A 21,698-nucleotide genomic window follows, 5' to 3' on the forward strand; every position below is an offset into this window, starting at 1 on the left:
TGGTCAATCCAGTGAGTGCCGTCACACAAACCCTAAGAATGTGGGTACACATAAGCGACCAGTTGTAGTCAGTCATGATCACCTACAGGAAGTAAAAAAAGAAAGCCGAATACTGCCATGACATCCGTGTCCATGTGTACACTTTATTTGAGCCATGACACAGTCCTGCAAGCCTCAATACAAACTTTAGGTGTAAACTGTGTAATCAATTACATTATGATGCTGCAGTGTTGAAGAACAGTGGTACTGCTTTTTTTCGCTATGTATTTTTGTACATTCGTTAATCTTTCAGATTTATAACACAGAAAATTTTCAACTGTAATTGGCTCCCTGTCTTAGATATTACAGCAATAAAAAGCTTTGGAACTTACATTCTCATTGGGTCTCATACCATTTAAACATTAAGCTCTTTTTCATTTTTGCTCTCTGTATGAGTGGATACAGAGCAACACTAATACAATTTAGTTGGTCACAAATCAAAGGCCTTGTCGAAAGTTCCCATTCTTTCCAACCTACTGTACTGAGATCTGATTAGAAGCCCTCTTTTGGATTATTTGTTTGTTTCTCCATAGGGGGGGTTTGTGGGGACAGTACCATGTGTTCCTTTCAGTGTTTATTAAATGTAAAAACAAACTAACATGGACTGTTCCTTTCATGCCACCAGTGGATATGTGAGCACAAGAGGCTCATGTTTCCTGGGTGTACTGGACAAAAACACAGTCTTGGCAAAAAAATAGTTGCCAGGACTGTGTTTCAACAAGGCCCAACAATCTTGTAAGTCCTAATAAAACGATAAAAACGATATCTCCACAAACATACGCACATTGCACACTTAATTTTGAAAGCATATGGACGTGCAAGAACATACAGTGGCATACAAAAGTTTGGGCTTCCTATGTTACGGTTTTCTGTAACTGTGAATAGTTAAGGGATGAATGTATTTTTTATTTGAGATCTCAAGTAGCTTTTACCAAAATCTCAGACCTAAACTGGCTTGTCTGGGCTATGGCCTGTTCACAGCCATTGTTAAAAGAAGGCTGGTGATGCAAACATCAAAACTTTATCAATACTTTGATTCCTTAAACTTTGCCATAACAATCAGCAGCAGCAGCTATTCTTCGCTCTTAAAAATAAAGATGATACAATGCCATAGTAGAGCCATTTTGGTTCCATAAAGGAACATTTGAAGGTTTCAAGCTTCAAATTGCCCTTTGTAGCACCTTTATTTTAAGAGAGTAAGCAGCTGCCTTACACAATGAACATTTAAATAACTGATCCCAAAAAGCAGGAAAAACTACAGGGTTCAGAGAAAACTTGTAGGATTGCAAGAAAGGCAAAAGCCATGTTTTACTGTCTGACATGTTTCAGTGCTGGCATCACAACAAAGGGATAAGGAATGTGTGGGCTTTGCCATTATTCCCAAAGCAGTACTGTCACAAGTACTGTCAGAAATTGTTGCATGTTATATTTCTGTCCTTAAAATAACACTTGTTTATCTTTAATATGCAATGTCACTGCAAATGACAAAGAAGACAGCTGCAACACAACAGACGCAGTACACAGCCTCCAGGTTAGACTGTCAAGCACACCTGCTACACCTGCTAAAAAGATCCCTTGACACAGAGATGAGCAAAAGCTAATGTTCACCTCCTGCAGTGTAATGATTTCTGAAAGGTTACCAAAGGGCAGTGGACAATGATCAACTAACATGTTACCTGACAAACCTCAAGCCCCAGTTTCTTTAACTTGTACAGCAAGCAAATGATGAGTTATATTCTGGAGGATCAAATGCATCTTCAAAAAGCATTTGAGTATTAACTCATGCTTGGTGTTGGAAGGTAATAAGACATAACCTGTAGATTCAGGTGCATCTCACTGAAATGAAAATATCAACTTCTGCATGGCCAGACTACAGAATCTACAAATCCTCAGGAGCTTCTACTGTGGCACAGTGCATGACATTTAAACACAACTACCAAACACAGAGACGTGTGATTGACTTACCGTGTATAAGCCAATCCTGCACAGAGCTATGGTGAGCTGAATGTGTTCAGACATCGTCCCCGGCAACAGCGTTACTCACAACAACCGAGCCAGCCGAGCCAGAGTAAGTGAAGAAAGCCAGGAGGAAGAAAAGCTTTCAGGCGCAAAGCCACAAAAGCCACTACGAGGCGTCCCAGTCAGACATCAGCGGGCAAAAGAGGCTGTCCAAGTTCAGATTCTATCAACTGCATAAGAGGAGGAGACCATGCTCTTCATCTCCCATTCATAAACAAACACGGAGGGAGGGAGACAGACAGAGAGAAAGAGAGAGAGAGAAGCACAACAACTAGAAGAGCCTTAGATTAGTGCAGGGCTTTTCTCCAGAGATTATCGGCTGAGCAGCAACTATACTCCAAAATAAAACTGTTAATTGGATTAGGCATTTTTACACACCCATGCAATAGTGAATGAAAGACACCATAGTAGCACTGGTTTGAGGGATACCATTGAATGTGCAGCACATTGTATACAAACATTACATTTTACAAACATTGCAGTAGCAGTACTGGTGCTAGGAGTAGTAGTATTGGTAGAAGAAGCAGTGGTAGTAGTAGTAGTATTAGTGGTGCTAGCAGAAGTGCTACTGGTGTTAGTGGTAGTAGTAGTAGTGGGGTAGTATTTATGGTGATATGGTAGCAATAGTGGTGGTAGAAGTAGTGATTGTGGTAGTGGTAGTGGTAGTAGTAGACGTGGTAGTACTGGTAGAAGCAGTGGTAATAGTAATGGTAGTAGTGGTAAAAGTAGCAGTAGTGCTACTGGTGGTAGTGTTACTATTAATTGTAGTAGTAGTAGTAGTAATATTAGCAGTAGTGGGTAGTAGTTATGGTGGTATAGTAGCAGTAGTGGTGGAAGTAGTAATATTTGTAGGAGTATTAGTAGTGATTGGAGTAGTGGTATTGGTAGTAGTACTAAAGGTGTTGGTGGTAGTAGTAGAAGTGGTAGTGACAGAAGTACTGGTAGTAGCAGTGGTAACGGTAGTGGTAATGGTAGTAGTGGTAGAGGTAGCAGTGGTAGTAGGAGTAGTAGCAGCAGTAGTAGTAGTAGTGGTAGTAGTAGTAGTAGCAGTACAACATGAAACAGATATACAGATAGCCCCGACTGATGGTACAGAAACACTCTGCAGGTCCAACCTCCTAAACTCAAATAAAGTTTTTTTTTTTTTTGTAAAATCTGCCAATTTCAACATTCTCACAGATTTCACAGAAAATTTATTCTATGCTATTGATTAAAGATCAAATCAAATTCATTTGCATTTGCTATATAAGCACTTGCTTGATTATGTGGTGTATAAAACTACATTACACATACATTACATACCGCACTATATTAACAACCTTCCTAAGGATGCAAAATAATACTTTTACAAGAAACTGCGTAACATAGCATCGCTCTGGATCCATGACCTTCAAGAGAAGAATGTGGTGTATGTCATTTTTTCAAGATATGTTGCCATAGCTGGTTAAAAGGTACAGTGTAAAGAATCAGATGTATACTGACTCTTCCTTCAGTTAATGATGGTAAAAAAATAAAAAAGAAAGCTGTAACATGAGTTTTTGTAACATTACTTTTTCTTCATGCCTTTAACAAAAAGGGTTCTACATACATCTAAGTACTGAAAAGATGTTTTTTTAACCTATCCTGCCACTATACAGAACCATCAGCAAGAGGTTTTCCTTTTTTTAAAACCATGTATGCGCCAAAATGTTAAACCACCGTTATTACTAGAGAACCTTTGATAAACCTATTTTTTAAAGAGTGTAAGACAGAAATATGTCACAAGGTGGCAGCAGAGATCTGTAGATCAGGTTGTCTTTCTAAAATGTACAGTATGTTGAACTGGGTTCACCTTTCCTTGATCACAGAACCTTCCCTAGCCATTATTTGTGACAGATATAACAGTAATCCACCAAAACTGGCTATTTTCTACAGAGTAATTCACACTCTTATGAACCACTGTTTGTTCTGCATGGCTAATTAGGCAACTGTGTTGATGTAAATGCATGGCCCTTCATTTCATGCGCTCAAAACCACCTCTTGATGTGCCAAGCATGAGCACATCTCCGGGTCACATTCTTTGCTCAGTCTAAAAAAAGGCACCCGCCCACTTGCCCTCGTGGGCCAGAAACACAAGCTGACGCTAGTCTTATTATAGCTCTGCGTGATACAAATGTGACTCGGTCAAACTGTCTGACTGCCACATTCAGCAACACTGCAACTTTCTACTCACTGGGTGCAATGGCAGAAGAGGGAGTCACCATTTCCCATTGGATCTCCTGCCCAGTCCGGCACCAGAGTCATTTTAAAGGAAGGGAACTCGACCAGTGTGCAGAAGATCATCTGCTGTTTGCCTTGCCTGGACCCGCATGCAAGGAGCTTAAAGTTGAGGTCGGAGTCGGAGCTGGGCCATCAGACAGCGACGATGAGGATTCGGGTGAGCCTCTGTTCCGAATACTCCTGGATGTGACCCAGTTCAAACCAGAGGACATTCTGATCCAGGTGTTCGAGGGGTGGCTGCTGATTCGAGGGCGGCACGGGATGAGGATGGACGAGCACGGGTTTGCATCGCGGAGCTTCACCAGGCAGTACCAGCTGCCCGATCAGCAGCTGCAAGCGGGCGACCTGTCAGCTATGCTGTGTCACGATGGAATACTGGTGGTGGAGACCAAAGACAGATGGTGGCCAGCGTCTGATTAATGAAGCTGTTATGCTCTTGATCACATGACGAGAAGAAAGCTAGGGAAATGGACTGCTTAGATGTGTCATCATTGATGGGTTGTTGGTTGTATTATATTATGATGGCATGGTTAATGAAAGGTGTTTAATGAAAGGCCGACTGCTTGTATGGTGTCCTGTATGAAGAGAACTGCTCAAATAGCTGTAAGTTAACGATATAAACACAGTATAGTTACACTACAAAACATGCATCACATATCTAACTTCTTCTAACACCTAGAAAGGCATGGACTATACCACTTGAATGAGTTCACTCTGAATTACCACCTTATTTCAATGTTATAATGCATAGAGTCTAACGATACAACTATAGTCTCTCTACATCGTATTTTGCTGCTGTCCAAATGTCACCACGTCCTATTCATGCCTCAGATAAGTGAAAAAAGCATGATTGACAGGTAAAAAGCAACCTACCACTCACAGTTTACAGTATTACATATACCGAACAATCACTGTTTTGTCCAATCAAACCATCAAACACTGTAAGAAAGGAGCCGCACCCACCTCCAGTCTCCGAGGCTCCACCTTCAAATTCTAGGTCACTACTGAAGTGCTCTATGATTAAAGGCGATGCATACAAAAGGTGTTAACAATGAATACAACGATGTCCTGATAAAGTGAAAGAAACACAGCGTTCAGTGTGTGATCTCCACCTGCATAACGAGACAGAACAGCAGGCAGTCGTTTTCATCCGGATTCTACTGGCTAACTGTATTTCCACTCACTTCAGACATGGAATAAGAAGGGTCGGTGTTATGGCCTACAAGTTGAGTTACTGGTTTTATGTGGGGACTGAAAAGCCCCGGCCAAAGTGGTTCTCTCTGAACTTTCTCAAACTCTGTTCTTGCACATTGTCTAGAACATTGGTTCATAAGACTATAGCGAGGAAAACATTACACATTAAAAGTGAATGCAAATGAAATCTGCACATAAAATGTGTTACAACTTAGGGACAACATCCAGGTTTACGTATGGGGTAACGGTTATCTTACCATAAGAGCAAAGGAAGGACAGATTTCCAGTTCACCTACCATTTCCCTGAGGTTCACTTTTCACTAGCTGCTCTGCTCTAAACACCTAAAATAAAAAAATAACAATGTTAACGTTCACCTGACGTTACTTTATTCAACATTGCAGGACAGTGTTGATCCCGATTGACATGTCAATGGAAACTAGCTAAAGTTGTAAGGTCATGAGCAGTTGGCACATGATGATTAGGATTTATCATTATGAGCATATTAATAATAATATTATTAATAATAATAATAATAATGATTAACACAGGAAAGTGTGTGTGAAGCAGCAGGGATGTAGAGATGTGTAAAAGGTGCAGGTGGTTGTTAGGTGGTCGCTATGGTGTTGCTGGGTGGTTTCCCAGGTCAAGTCCATTTCTGCGCTAGGCTAACAGCTAACGCTAGCTAGCTAGCTAGCTTTAACCATCTCTTCCCTGCACGTCTTCCGCTCCCTCGAAAACAAACTGACTAGCTCGGTTACCTCAGCTGACAACCAAACTGCAGCTAAACACACATGAAAAAGCAACATGCCGGCGTATGTTTATTTTTACTGGTAAACAGTGAGCGCGTTTCATCCTCACGCAAAATGACAGGTTTGTACAGACGCGTGTAAGATCGCCTCTCAACCGATTCACAAACCTAGATATCTAGCTAGCTACAATTTATACTATAACTATATATATATATAACAATTTAAAGTTGAATAAACGTATTATTTTGTGTCTTTAAACTAAAAATACGTTCAAAGCTAAACTGCTTTCCTCACCGTTCAGCTGAAATGCTGAACTGCGCTCCTGCTGATCCGTTAAGTTTAAGGGGAATTTGAAATGAGAGCGCGCGCGCACGAATATCCATATTTTATGATAAATGCATTGATAGAAATGCTTCAAAATTACTTGTAATACGTATAAATAATATTTTAATAAATAATTTATTATTTTTTTTGCGTGACAGCAACAAAACGTACTTCTGTGAAAACTATGAATGTTTAAAATACCATAATATTTTCACCAAACAAATTGACCATATACATACCATATTTTTTGATATATCCAATACGCTATAAATGCCTTAGATAGTTCAGTTCAGTTGGACTTTTGAACCACAGGCAAAGTGATAGTGTGTGCCCGGCTGCTTGTTGACGTGTGGGGGATATGTTTTTTTTTTTTTTAATGATGCTATCAGTCAAAGTACTACAAACTTAAAGCGTATAAGATTATATCCGTCCTCGGCTTGTCATTAAAATAACCTCGGTGCTTAGAAAATGACCATTTAACTGAATCAAACTCATCACCAGATCATCATGAAATCATCCGTTCATAATGTAGCCCGAATTCAGCGTGACAGATAGGTGTCGCTGTTCAGCGTCAAGACACCCCACTATGTATCGGCCTGGTGAATAAACTACTCCGTTGTTTATGAAGAAGCTGAGAGTAGTGGATGAAGTCGTATAGGTGTGTGTGTGTGTGTGTGTGTGTGTGTAGAGTTAAATGTCAATTGCCAATGCCTCGAAATGACTCTTTAAAAGCAAACTGTTCGATAGAGTCGGTTCACCGAACTGACTCGCGCAGCCTGATTGATTGCTCGGCTCCGCCCTCGATTATTCAGACTGCTGACGCGGGGAGGGAGTTCGTTACTCCGCTTGGAGCGAGAAAGAAGTCAAAGCGATGGAGACATGACTTCCAAACAGTGCTGCTCGGCTTCAACAAAGGCAGCCCGTTGACGGGCTCAGGATTGAAGAGTTGGGTGTTTGTCCAGGCTGGAAGAAGAAGCTGGCCGCTTGAATTCGCCGACTCTCCGAAGAAAGCGCTGGTGCCAGCAGCTCGGCTTCACCGGCGGAGTTTGGGGTCTGTTTGCTTGTTCGTTCACCGGAGTTGTTAGCTAGCTAGCCAGCCAGCCAGCCAGCCGGCCGGGGTTTGCTAGCGGGCTGGGGGATTTTTAAAGGCTCTCTTTTCTATCACCGGTGTTTATTTTCTGTAATGGCGCTGCGAGCGAGAGTTTTGTATGACTTTACTTCTGAAAACCCTGGAGAGATATCGGTTAAAGAGAACGAAATAGTGACTCTGTACAGCGAGCAGGACATAGAGGGCTGGTTGGAGGGAACCAACAGCCACGGAGAGAGGGGGCTGCTCCCTGCGTCCTACGTTGAGGTACAGAAGGGCGAGAAACCCTCCTCGTACAACAACAACAGCACTTCTGTAGACGCCTACCAAGGCTCTCGTTATGCCAACATCCCCCCGGGAGGCTTTGAGCCCTCCAACAAGACCCCAAACCAGGTTGAGAGCTATAACAAAACCTCAGCGTCGAGTTTTACAACTTTCTCTGGACCACCACCACCATCATCATCCCACCAGCAGCAGCAGCAGAGCTACACTGTAAGCCAGGGCAGCGATGATGATTGGGACGATGACTGGGATGACAACTCCACTGTGGCGGACGAGCCAGGAGTTGTCAGTGGAGGCTTCCATGACTATGAAGGCAATGGACCCTCAACCTACAGAGTGTCCACCTCCATGTCCCGAGGGGGCAATGCACAGCAGGCTAAGAGTTCAGCCACGGTTAGCAGAAACCTGAACAGGTTCTCCACCTTCGTGAAGTCGGGAGGGGAGGCCTTTGTGCTGGGCGAAGCGTCTGGCTTTGTGAAGGATGGAGACAAAATCTGTGTGGTGATGGGTCAGCATGGCCCCGAGTGGCAGGAAAACCCCTACCCCTTCACCTGCACCATTGACGACCCCACTAAGCAGACCAAGTTCAAGGGCATGAAGAGCTACATCTCCTATAAACTGACCCCAACCCACACGCAAAGCCAAGTGAACAGGAGGTACAAACACTTCGATTGGCTGTACGCAAGGCTGGTGGAGAAGTTCCCGGTCATCTCCGTTCCGCACATCCCAGAGAAACAGGCCACGGGCCGCTTTGAGGAGGACTTCATTTCGAAGAGGAGGAAAGGTCTGATCTGGTGGATGAACCACATGACCAGCCACCCGGTGCTGGCCAGGTGTGACGTCTTCCAACACTTTCTCACCTGCAGCAGCACAGACGAAAAGGCCTGGAAACAGGGCAAACGGAAGGCGGAGAAGGATGAGATGGTTGGGGCCAATTTTTTCCTCACCATCAGCACTCCAGTGGCCCCACTTGACCTCCAAGAGGTGGAGAGCAAGATTGATGGATTCAAGGCCTTCACCAAAAAAATGGACGACAGCGTGATCCAAGTCAATGCCACCCTCAACGAGTTTGCGAGGAAGCAGATAGCTGGATTTAAGAAGGAATACCAGAAAGTCGGACAGTCGTTTAAATATCTCAGCCAGGCTTTTGAGCTTGACCAACAGACATACTCGGTTGGTTTGAACCAAGCCATCGCATACACTGGGGAGGCCTACGAAGCCATCGGTGACTACTTTGTAGAGCAGCCAAAACAAGATGTGGACCCTGTGATGGATCTCTTAGCTCTATACCAAGGACATCTCGCCAACTATCCTGACATCATCCATGTCCAGAAAGGTATTTACTTACACATTTCCATGTCCTGCATGTCTGAAATGCACGAGTTAACCAACTAAACCACAGCAGGGAGTTTGCATGATACAATTTGTTTGCTCTGAACGTGGGCACACATGAGTGGCCTTGGTTTCAGCAGACTGCGCTTTTGCTGACGTGAACTGTGTGTTTTTCCATTTGTGCATAAGGTGAGGGAGAGAAAACATTGGCACTATATGCTGTTATGTGAAAAACGGCCTTTCTCCTGCCAATGGTAAGCTAGTGTTTTGGGTAGATTGCCGTTATGGTATTGTATAGATTAGAGTTTTAGAGAACCTACATTTGCAGTGTAGATTCAGGCGGCCTTTAGCCCCACATGGTCTTCTAGTTTTGGATGTTTGAAGTTATTTTAGGTTTTTGACTTTTTTTTTTTTGACTATCAAAGCTGTCCCTTTCAGTGTGGTGTACTATTTGAACATACTCCAGCAGTAGTTTAGCTTAAGGGAAATAACTTGTGTGAATACAGATGCATGAAATTAGGGTTTAAAACATAAAAGCAGTGCCCTGAAGCAGGCTTTAGATGAAGTGAGGCTATGGTCAGTCAGTGTTGAATTATTGAGTCTGATCTTAAAACTTTATTTTATATTTTTATTGGAGAAGTGTGATTTATTTCGCTTGCCTCGTGAAGTCACTTTTTATGCTCTTCAGTGGCGCATCGCTTTGCACCTTTTTTTGCTCTTAGGCCCTTGTAGCGATTTAGCAGACACGAAAACAAAACTACAGAGGTTGCGACCCGCCCATGAATGCATACTATGGTGTCTTGTCCACATCTACAAAAGCTGCTTGTGCAATCTGACTCCGCTGCATAGGCACAGCATTCATCTGATACCAATCAGTAGCTAAGTAAATGGTTCTGGACTAAGTGAAGGTTTTGGAAGGTATGCACTCGGACAAGAACCCTTTGACCCAGATGAATAGACACGGTTTCTTCAGGCATCTTGATATGGCTTTAAATAAAATAAGGTAATAAATAAGGAAAGTAAAAGCTTTACAAAACTTTAGGTTTGGTTTAGGTTTGTCTAGCTGAAAGCTAGTTCTTGGCAGTGGTGCTTTAATAGGAAAGGCTTGGATTGAAAAGAAACTTTTGATGGGGTGTAATAACCTTGTAACGGCCAAGACTGTCTGTTGTGGGAGGACAATGTGTTGGACAAACTGAACGTCTGTGTCATGCTCCCACACTGACCCTGCTGTAACTGAGCCAACCTTTCACACTAGCTATCCAGCGGATGCTTACGTCAACTCTACAGCAAGCTTGTGGGGCCTATGACGTGTGCATATGTGGGTATTTATCAAACATTTTACCTTCCTAGAAAGGATGTTAAGATTAAAATGAAACTAAGCACTTCTGCTATCTTTTTTGAGATGGTTGAGTTAGTTAAAGAATGTGAAGTGTAGTTGTTTTCTAACCTAATCGAATGTAATGGGGACCTGTAGGAGTGTGTTGGCAGTTCAGAATGGCTAAAAAAAAAAAAGTACTAGGCCCAATGATGCCATTTATATCACTAGCTAGATTGTGTAGACTAGGATCAAAAAATACCTCTAAGCTTAGAGACCACTAAACACAAAAGTCAGTATGGAGACCATAATATTCAACACTACACTTAGCCCAAGTACTCTTGGAAGGGGTGGGTCGTTAGTCGGCATTTAAAGAGAGCAGGCCGCTCAGACACCCACGGGAAGGTCGTTGTGGTCGAGCCGAGCAGTATTTGAAGCTCGAAGGGCTCTTGGTGTACTGATCAGTTTTTTTTCCATTGCCATCAAGTACGTAGGGGCTGGTCCGTTCTTGGTGCGGGAAGCAGCTACAGGAAGCCATAGTACAATACTTACACCCGCATTGTTATACATGTCTACTGGCTTCTTTTTCTGCCTTCTGTGTAATTAGTTATGCTACTTTCCCAGTGTCTCTTGATTTCCATGAGAGACATCTACATAGACTTGTAAATCAATTCGCTTCCACCCACAGTTTCACACTTAACATGACCAACTTTGAACTTCACACCCAAGAGAAACCACAAGGCAACTTTTAAGAGCAACAGGCAGTCGGGCTATATTATTAGCAAGGCCAGAGCATTTTGAAGATGAAAGGACTGTTCGCTTGCCCCCTACATTTCTTCTGGGGAAAAGAAAGACCGGGAACTTGGGTTTTCATGTTGGTCATATGGCCCTGATTCTAAAAAAGCTCCATTTTGCAACAAATCTATAATTCAGTCACTTACCATCTGTCTCATTTTCCAGTTTCCCCTCCCCATCTTCTGAACCTCGAGTAGATATTGAGCTAAAAGACACTGCAAATAGATGCCAATGAAGTTAATGAAGAGATTCTCAGATTCTCAGTGCCAGTCTGCCAATCACTACCATCGCAAAAACATCTAGTTATTCGTTATTTTTAAAAATTGGCTGTTTTTCAGGTAGAAACCCAGATGCAAGATTCTTTCTGATCAAAACCTTGACTCAGAATTAAGGAAGGAAGATTAAAGAACTGTGTACCTCTGGTCTTCTTCCCTATATTTATTAAAGGCATATGTTATATTAGATTCCGTTTTTTTCTGTCTCTTTGCCGCTGGGGACAAATGAAACCTGAGCTGCTTCTGTGCATGAACATGTTGTGTATTGATCTGCATCAGCGCAGGGTCTCCATTAGCCAGTAAAAGGAAGACTGGCAGATTTTCATCCATTCTCAGATCTGGTGCATTTGAAATGTCTGTGAAAAATGTGTTTTGCTTAGCTGTGAAAAGGAAATGGTGATTCATCGCATGACCCCAGTTCACATTGCCATAGCTGCACTTTTACAGAGAAAATAACCTCCACAGATCTTCCAGCTGTCTTTATGGAAATTCTGGTCAGAGTTTTGATAATCAGTTCTTTTACAAATCACTGAGCACCTGTCCTGCTCTGTCCTGGAGTAGATCACAGTTATCTGCGTTTGACACATTTGCCTGTACGACTGAAACTAGAAGTGTTATTGAGAGACATTTTAGTACTGATTTTATGGGCATAAAGTAACTTAATAATTAACCACAAAATCAAACAGCCATGGCAGACTATTACCACTTCCTCCTTACCTCTGAATAGAGTACTGGGAATAAAAGCAGACTCCTTGTAAGTATGCATTGATCAGCATAACATTTCAAACCACCTACTTCAGTTTGTGCTGGTCCCCCTCATGCCACCAAAACGCCTTTGACCCGTCAAGCTAAGAACTCGGCAAGTGTGTTCTGTGATATTTAGCACCTGTAAGTTGTGAGGTAGGGCCTCCAAGGATCGCATCAGTCAGCCTTGGCCTCCCATGACCTGGTTTACCAGTTGTCCTTCTGATTGGTACTGACCTTTACGTCCCACAAGACCTGCTGTTTTGGAGAGGCTTTGACCCAGTTATCTAGCCATCACAAGTTGGTTCAAGAGCGTTGGTGAGATCAGGATTTTGTATGATCACCACCCCACCTCATCTCCAACTTCCCAGCTCCTCCCAAAAGTATTGGATGGAGCACCAACCATCATTCCAGAGAACGCAGTTCTACTGCTCCACAGCTCAATGCTGGGGGGCTTTATACCCCTCTAGCCCACATCTGGCATTCGGCATGGTGTCAATAGGTTCATGTTTGTTGGTTTATCTGCTCCAGAGAGATCTATTCTGTTGGGTGTGTGTGTGTGTGTGTGTGTGTGTGTGTGTGTGTGTGTGTGTGTGTGTGTGTGTGTAGGTGGGCACATTTACACATCTCTCAGCAGTGCATTATTTAGAAGGGGTGTCCACAAACATTTGGACATATGGTGTACACAAAATGTCTACACAAATGTTACTATTGTGTCAATAAATGTATTGCATGGATCTACTTGGCTACGTGGCTAGTAGTGTTAGTAGTAGTGGTAACCAATTAGTTAAAAGTGGCTCATAGAAACAGTATGATGTTTACCTTTACTTCTTGGATGAAAATCAAGTGTTGGATATTATGTCTCAAAATGCCAGACAAGTGCTTGTCACAGACCAGTATAAACATTTTAAATGCATTGTTAGGAGTGTAATGTTAAAACTGTGTTATTACATCAGGTAATAAGTCCTTTTCCTGCAAACACTGCATTAAAACCTTTTTTAACAATAATTAAACTCAATTAATTTAAAGGTAATGGACATGAAAGTATATGATGTGCAGCATGTGGAAACTTATAGTGATGGATCACATCTGCTTAATGCAGTCCAAAGTCCTCATCGCCAAGTCTGTTCACTCTGCGGCCATCTTTGCATGGGGTTGGGCAGTTATTTCTAGTCATAAGACGCTTCTGGCTCTATGAGAGGGGAGAGTCCAAAACACAAGAAACTGAAGGTCAGATTACCATTTCAAAAGCATATTTCAAATTACTGATACATTCTGACTAAATCCTCATAAATAGTTTAACGTTTGGCTCTAAAATGTACAAAAATCTAGATTTTTTTTTGGCTTGTTCTGGCAACCGTGCTTGCACTCATCTATCCCTTTAGCTTTTCTGAGTTCCTGCCTGACCTGTTGGAAGGCTGACCGCTGGGGGTCTCCTACACCTGCGCCAGACCAGCAACAACAACGTTTAAATTTACTTGCATTCTAACTATCTGTCACAGTTATTATTATTAGTAGTAGTAGTATTAGTATTATTATTATCACCACCATTACCTTCACTATTTGTTCCATCTCTACTGTGATTATATTAGTTATATTATGATTGTCAGCACGCGGCGTAACCAGCTATTGGATCGTTGGGTTGAAATAATCCGTAATTTATCCGTAAACAAACGTCTTGTTGAGCGTTACGGTTGAACTGCTCACACAACGCAAGTATGTAGATATACAAAAGTTATGTAGTCATAGCAATCGTTGTGAATATTAATTCAATGTGTTTAAATGACCTGTATATGTGCTTTTTGTTTAGCCATTGTGGAATTTACCACAGATCTCAGAGCACACATCTTGTCTAGTCGAGACTTCACAAGGAAGCATTCATCAGCTACAGAAAGGAGCACGTTTGTCTGCTCTCTGTTCTGGTAGCATGGTGGAGAACCACTGTTCACGAGTCACAGGCTAACAGTGGAGCAGTTAGGAGACGTGTTGTGTAATGCCTTGTTACGTAAGAAGTAAAGTGCTACTGCGGCAGTCGGAGCGATTGTGGAGCACACTCAGTTTTCCTTGCGTCTCCTGCTCCTCCTCTTCTTTGCTAATATATTCTCCATGTAGGCTGTGACCACAGTCCTGCTGTGCGTCAGCTTGGGTTCAATTTTGTTCTCTTTACTCCAGGTGGCAAAGATTAGTCAGCCCATTTAGCATATTCTGTCATTTTAAACGCTGCGTTGCCTGGAGGACGCAGAACGTATACAGCACACTTTATATATTCCAATATGTGCTTCTGGATTTGGCTGAAGTGAGGCCTGCATGGTGTCATTTTCGATCACCACCTGCATCACTTTATGATTTAGTGTCGGAGTCCCTTCTGTAACTGTTTAACTATCTGCCCCAGTCTGACTCACCAGCCAGGCGGGTGTCTGAGTTGAGTCAAACATATTGAAACACTTGACAGTATTGGAAACTCTGTGAACAGTGTGGTTAGTTAGAAGAGATGTGGCTATGGGCATCTTTTTCTGTGTGCTGTTTGTTTGCTCTTATTTGTCAATCAGTGAACTAAGCGTGATCGGACCAATAGTGTAGTGACGTTCTTCACCTGTCACCTGAGCTTGTTTGGTGTCTCCAGTTTTTGTTTCTTTAGGTTTATATTATGTAGCTTTGAGGCTAATGTAGCTAACCAGTTGTGGAAATGCATTGCACAATATGCTTTATACATAACAGGGCCAGAAACCACATTAGCAAGCCTCATTTGAGATTGCTTCCAAATTATTACTTCAAGCCATATGTCAAAGAATTAACTAGACAGGTGAGCTGATCCTAAACCAGTGGTCTTACTCTCAGAGGCCTGTGGTTTTGTCCTGAGTAAGTCTATAGAAAAGGCTGCTGTTGCCAGAAGGCAGAATGTGCAGAGTTGCTTTGGGGGATGGGAGATTTAGGAATGTCTGGTGTGTGTTTTTCTCCAAGAAGGGAAGTCAGCCAGCTGTGCTCTTTCTCTCTGCTACATTACATGACACTGCGCAGAAGAATAAGTCACTGAAAGACACATAAGAAAGAAAGCCATAGCCAGGCCTTATACTCACTAATGTTGAGTAATAACTTGATAAATAAGTTGTAGCCTAGCTGTCCAACCACAACAATTAACCATTTTATCCCATTACATTTTAACATGGGCTTATCAGTGTGTAATGACACTATGGCCTTAGTTATAGAACTTTTTAGTCTGTCGGACAAACGCTCAGAGGTTTAGCTGTCTTCCATCGATATAAAGGCATTGTAAATGGTCTCGGCACCCCAGGTGGCTTCCTGTGGTAAACCTCTAGACCTGTTTTGTGTTGGTTAGAATGGGTCTGTTTTCTGCTGTCCTGTTGACCTCGTTTTTAACTGACAGGCCTAACTGTAAACTGAATTATCCTTCTCCAGCGTTCCTGATGTTCACACCTAATCAAATTCTCTGAATAGGTTGCTGTCGAGTTTCTCTCATTGTAAACAGTGGGTTACTTAAATGCTTGTTAGAATAGGAAAAAGCCAGTGTACAGTGTTCATCTGTACAGAATTCTCTGTGCTACTTGTGCATAGACAACTTCCTGTCCTTGAGGATGTCCATGCACCACTTTTTCATTGAACTCTGTTTGACTGTTGAGTTGTCTGCTTGTGTGCTGACTTTACTGAAATGCCCTATGCTAACTTCCTTAAACTCTCTTTGGCAGAGGGCAGCTATTGCTATGACTGATTGTAGCCAGTCTTTGACGCAGTTTCCTGTAAAAAAAAAGTTCAAGATTTCAACGAGTGATTAATGTGGATGATGATGATGATGATGATGATGTTGTTGTTTTGATACAGCGATCTTTTCCTTTGGGAGTTCTGCTCACTCATTCTCAGGCCTTGGTTTATGGCTTATATCTCTCTTTATTTATTTATTTATTAATTTATTAAGAAACTGGACACATGTTATATTTGTAGTACTTGTAGCAATGTTATGCTTCAGTAGGTTTTTGTCAGTGGTGTGTGGTTAGATTGTAGAGCTACAGTATACTTTCAGGTGATACAATCAGAAATGAACCTGGTGATTTGGTACTGCAGCTTTCAGTTCAAAAACTACAAAGCTTACAAAGCTTACTGAGATACATATAATTACATGGCCATTGTAGAAATGTGCCAGGCTCTGATGTGTATTTGTCATCTATATCGTTGCGACTCCAGGCTCGGCACGTCTGCTACTGCTCTATGTAACTTTGGTAAACTAGGCTTTGGTAACCCAAGTCATATTTGTCTAAAATCCTGTGTCACTCTTCCGCCTCAGTTCACCACCTTCTTTTATTTTCACTGACTGGTCTATATCTCTCAGCTTGTCCAGAAATGCTCGTGTAAAGCGTGTCCTTTAGAGTGAGCTCGAAGGCAGCAAGAAATGCCAGTTCTCGCATAATGCAGCATTAAAAGATGAGCCTATTTTTCTTTCATACAGTCTTGGATCAGTAAACACACCGACTGATCGCTGATTTGTCTGTTGGCTTAATGATTACCTGACCATTTGCATACATAAGCCAACAGCCTATAGCTTCGTTGTAAGCTGCAGACGGTTGTGTTGGCTTTAGAAATTGCTTCTTTTTTTTCTGCAGTGTTGACTAATTGATGTTGGCATGACTGCAACCACACTGGATGCAGCTGTTGCATGTTCCATCTTTGCTTTACTTCCTCCACTGAGCTTTGAAACATTAAAGTGTGAAATTGCAGCTCACGGGAAACAAAGTGCCTGGTATCAAAGATGAACTTTGTGAAACTGATTGTTGTTGATGCAAAGGATAGGATAGTCTAGCCAATGCATATCACATTATCCGTTTTGTCCATGTTAAGTTGTTTTGACTGAATTTCTTTTGTTTCATGGGAAGTCTCTTGCAAAATGGTATGGCCTTTCATGATAGTATGGCCTTTCATAAATCAGGTGTTAGGAGGAGGGGAAATGGTGAACTGCAGCACACCACTTTAGGGCTGGACCTGGAAAAAAGTCCTCTAGGGCATAGGCTTATGTAAATGTTTCAGTGTTTGCCAATGGTTACTCAAATATTGCACACATCCGCATGGCGTTGATATTCATGAGTATTCCTGTTATGTTGCCAGTTTTGTGTAATTCACCCATAGAACATGAGTAAATAAAGTTATAAAGTAAATAAAGTTCCCCAATCCTGTTTTTTGTTAAATAGATAATAAGTCAAGTGTGTGGGACTATGAAACCCCTGAAATGTTCAGTGCATGGTTATCCAAAAGTCTGATCTGAACTGAACTGATCAACGCTACATTAAAGTGAACTATTGCTAATAACAAATAACCCATTTCTCAACATTACCATGCACAGATTCTGAGTTTCCACTAGTTCTCTATGAGATTCTCTGTTAAATAGACCAGTGGCTGACTGGTCCTGATTCTATGTGTTGTGTGACCAACTCAAATGCTCTTGTGTAGCCGCCTTGTTGAATGTAGCATGGTGGCAAGAAGTGACTAAAGATTCCAGCGAAGAGGCATGGTGGGGAAGTGTTTTTCTTTTGTTGTAGTTTCTCTTCTGCCACGGTTAGACGGGTCTTCTACTTCGACTTGGCCGTTCTGTACTGAATTCATGTGTTTCTGTTTGTGTTTTTTGTTCAGAAAAACATGCAGTAAGCTAACCCTGTACCCTTTTTTCACAGGTGCCCTAACCAAGGTGAAGGAGAGCCAAAAGCACGTAGAGGAGGGCAAGATGGAGAGACAGCAGGCTGACGGCATCAACGAGCGCTGCAACATCATCTCGTTCGCCACTCTGGCTGAGATCCAGCACTTCCACCACATCCGTGTGCGTGATTTCAAGGCACAGATGCAGCATTACCTGCAGCAGCAGATCAGTTTCTTCCAGAAGGTCACAGGCAAGCTCGAAGAGGCCCTGAGAAAGTACGACAATGCCTAGATCCACCGTGGGAAGGCTGGACCTCACACACCCTTCACCCCTCTCCTGGTGTTAGCACTAGGCGAGAGTTAGCCAGCCCCAGTTTAGCCATACTTTACACTGAGAGCTGAAAACCAACCCCCTCTCGGTTATCTATGTGAATTCTTTCCCCACACAATGAACGTCTTGCCACAGCTACGAGGGGCTAAATAAAGCTTTGGGAAAATATGTGGCAAGATAGTGTTAACACTCTCTAGAAGAGGCCGTTTTTTTTCCAGAAAACGGGGAGGGCCGATGGGTTGAACTTTAGACAGAGACGAGAGGAGGGTCGATGGTTTCCACTACAGAAACCAGCATTTGAAACACCTGCATCACCTCTGTGAATTGAAAACTAAGGGGGATGAAAAGCGTTCCGTTGGAAAGTGAGCATGTACGACTGATCCAGGTGGTGTAAGCTTTATCTTACCAAAACAACCGAGAGAAATCTTTTGCTTAGGCTACTAACGTAATGGTTTTTTTAGAGAACTCTATTTACTCTGCCTTCTCACACTGCTGACATTCAAGAATTTTTAATACGACTAACGCCGGGAGAATACCTTCGCCTCAGTGCTGTTGTGTGGCTTTCCACTGCCAATCTTTGGAACACTTGAGCCCTTTCCAGTTAGCCGACCTTTTACGAAATGTAAAACACCTCGCAGAGCAGCTGTCTTCACTTCATCGTGCCTTCAGCCCCGTCTTTTTTGGAATTTTTATTATTTCTTTTAAGCAATGACACATACAGTATGTATTGTACTTAATCTAAGATTTGTTTTTACAAGGGTTGATTTTATTATCTAGAAGATCTCAGCTGCTAAGCCAAGAAGCCAGTGTTGAGTTGCTTGGTGATCAGCATTGGGAAAGGAAGGATGCCCTAAATTGTCTCAATTACACTCCCCCCACCACATGTTATTTTCAGTCCGGAACATGCATTAAAAAAACAAACAAAGTTGTGCTCCAGCTAGATTACCAATCATTCCCAGAAGACAGAAAGCAAGCAGTTCCCGTGGCATGTGGATGAGTGTCCAAAAAAAGCAAGTGCGCAGAAATCAGAATAAATCAAGAATATGGTCATAAACTTAAAAGCACAGCTTACTCAGGACTCCATTTCAGTTGATTTCACCATGGACTCATCTCTTCTTCTTGGCTGAGGAATCCTGTTATTTGAGTCCTGAAGGATTCGAGGTGGACTCTCAATTTATTTTCTACAAGATTAAGAAGAAAAATGTTTAATTTAACATTAGTTGTGGAAAAACACTCCTGGTTTGTTGAGAAAAAATATATTTTCTTCCAAAATAAATCCCCTACACAATTCATCTCTGTGATGTCTTTTTCTGTTCGGAAACAGTCGGTGGTGTTTAATTCTAATTCAGTTATTCATTTAAATACATCAGGGAAATCAGGGAGGCTGTTTCCAGGTTTAAGTGAACTATGGATTTACAAATGACAAACTACAGTATTGAGGTGACATTGCTTTGCTGCTGAAAATCAAACCTTTATGAGCAAAACAGAAAAGAAAGCCATGTGTGTTCACGAGAAGACCAGGTCTAAGGAGGCCTGTTGTCTCACCTATATTGTCTCAGCCACTGTCTGTTCTGGCTGTCAAAATAGCAAATTGGAGCGAATGGATGTGCGTCCAACCAAATTAGTATTAAATCGAGAAACAGAGCCTGAAGCATGTTTATCTGTAATGGGCTGGTTTCCTGGTGCCAGATTAAGCTTTTCAATGGCACTGCATTTAACCATATATGGGCCTGTCACAACAAGACTTCAGTCATTTTTGGCAACCTGAATATTGTCCATTGTGTTTCAATAGCGAGGAGAGCCCATTTACGTTAATGAGCCTCTATGTCGACTTTGTTAGAAACTCAAAACTCATTTTATTTTATGTATGTTTTTCTTATATTCAGGATTTGTGGACTTTTTTTATTCCAGCTCTAAAGTCTGAATGTTCTGAATAACTGAAAGTCCCTTGCTCTTTAAAAGGGTGTAACTGCATTCTTATGCGGTTAGTTTATCATATATTAGCAAAGCAGGTACTGTTCTATGTAGTACTGACCAAATGACAGTAATTGGTGCAAACTTATGGTCTTATGTCCTATGGTTTTTGTGAACCATGGAGGTTATCCACCAGTGAATTCCAGTAGGTCTTTGAGTTGTCAGTTGCCTTTACAGAAGAACCCTTAAAGAACAGTGTGTGTGTGTGTGTGTATGTGTATATATATATATATATATATATATATATATATATATATATATATATATAGTCAGTATTTAGTAAAGCATTGACATGTTGGTTACCGACAGCTTATCTGATGTACTCTAGGAGATGTGTATCCAACTTCCCTTCCAACTATGTATTGGAAGGGAACTGTGTAAATACAGGCCTTCTTTGAGGAAATGGTTAAGCTATCTCCCAACCGTATTGTATTGCTGTGTGCTGTTTGTAATGTTAGTGGGGTTATTTTTGGGGGTTTTTTGTCTGGGGGGGGTGTAGATACTGACTGATGAATACAGTAAATTTACACATGCTTTTCTCAGATTCCTGATACTGTGTGTGTATGTGAATAAAAGTATTAATAGAACCGACTTTAGAGTCTCCACCACACTACCACAGTATTTGCCCTGGCGAAAAAAATGAGGAAGTTGGTTTTCTATTTTACGATGATTGAAGGATGTGAAAATGATGTGGTAAGTGCTCTCAAAGGCGATTCGATTAGCCTTTCCCCTAATCCTTGGCTCTGAAATTGTTAACGACAACTGCTTTGTGACGACAACAGTTGTAAAAAGCGCTATACAAATAAATTTGACTTGACTTGACTTGACTTAAACGCAAAGCGTAAACACATATACTTCCACACATACTTTTGGGTTGTTGTTTTGTTTTGTGTTTTTTAAGTGGAGATGAATGAGGTAAAGGGTCTCGGCCATGGTAAGCAGGTGTCTCCTGCTCCGAACATGATGTTACCGTGACAACTGCCTGGCCTAAGTGGTGACAGAATGCGTTTTTGTTTTTTTTCAGTGCTGTGGCGTGGGAACGCAGCCTGAATGCCAGGCTTGGACCTTTCTCTCATTGGCCCTGGCAGAGCGCCCTGGCCCTCAGCTCGGCCTGTAAACACAGAAGCACGCTCAGCTTTCAGCAGGATGGACCTCAAGGCTCTGTGCCAAACGAGCCTCCTACTAACAGGCATGGGTTGTCCCATCCTTTGGGCTCTCGCTCTGGGGTAGGTAATACCAGGGCTGCCAGCTTTTACAGTTCTCTTGGAGTGAGATTTCTTTGTTATACCTCTGCCCCTAAAACACCGTTTTCACTTATACGTTCAGTACCATGAGCTTTTT

At 42.1% G+C, this 21,698-nt stretch overlaps 3 protein-coding genes across 3 annotated transcripts in view; 2 read left to right on the forward strand and 1 right to left on the reverse strand.

Annotated features, from left to right (window-relative positions):
- arl15a (ADP-ribosylation factor-like 15a) overlaps window positions 1-2,181 on the reverse strand; it is a 98,338-nt gene extending 96,157 nt beyond the window's left edge. Inside the window, exon 1 of the mRNA XM_072664890.1 lies at window positions 2,005-2,181. Within this exon, the coding sequence (XP_072520991.1) occupies window positions 2,005-2,058 (54 nt within the window). The 5' untranslated portion in view covers window positions 2,059-2,181. The remainder of the gene's footprint in view (window positions 1-2,004) is intronic.
- Window positions 2,182-4,278: 2,097 nt separating this feature from the next.
- On the forward strand, window positions 4,279-5,353 carry hspb3 (heat shock protein, alpha-crystallin-related, b3). The gene has a single exon (XM_072664993.1). The coding sequence runs from the start codon at window positions 4,279-4,281 to the stop codon at window positions 4,735-4,737; it is 459 nt and encodes a 152-aa protein (XP_072521094.1). The 3' UTR covers window positions 4,738-5,353.
- A 2,066-nt stretch (window positions 5,354-7,419) lies between these two features.
- Window positions 7,420-19,675, forward strand: snx18a (sorting nexin 18a). Its single transcript, XM_072664889.1, has 2 exons — window positions 7,420-9,290; window positions 18,091-19,675. Exons 1-2 carry the CDS (start codon window positions 7,769-7,771, stop codon window positions 18,342-18,344), a joined length of 1,776 nt encoding a protein of 591 aa, XP_072520990.1. The 5' UTR covers window positions 7,420-7,768; the 3' UTR covers window positions 18,345-19,675.
- The last annotated feature ends 2,023 nt before the right edge of the window (window positions 19,676-21,698 follow it).

This window comes from Salminus brasiliensis, chromosome 20 (genome assembly GCF_030463535.1).
Source record: "Salminus brasiliensis chromosome 20, fSalBra1.hap2, whole genome shotgun sequence".
NCBI classification, from domain to species: domain Eukaryota; kingdom Metazoa; phylum Chordata; class Actinopteri; order Characiformes; family Bryconidae; genus Salminus; species Salminus brasiliensis.

Coding starts and splice junctions, on each gene's coding strand:
- hspb3 (XM_072664993.1), top strand. CDS start 4,279: ATGGCAGAAGAGGGAGTCACCATTTCCCATTGGATCTCCTGCCCAGTC.
- snx18a (XM_072664889.1), top strand. CDS start 7,769: ATGGCGCTGCGAGCGAGAGTTTTGTATGACTTTACTTCTGAAAACCCT. Junction 9,291..18,090: donor CATCATCCATGTCCAGAAAG/GTATTTACTTAC, acceptor CTTTTTTCACAG/GTGCCCTAACCAAGGTGAAG.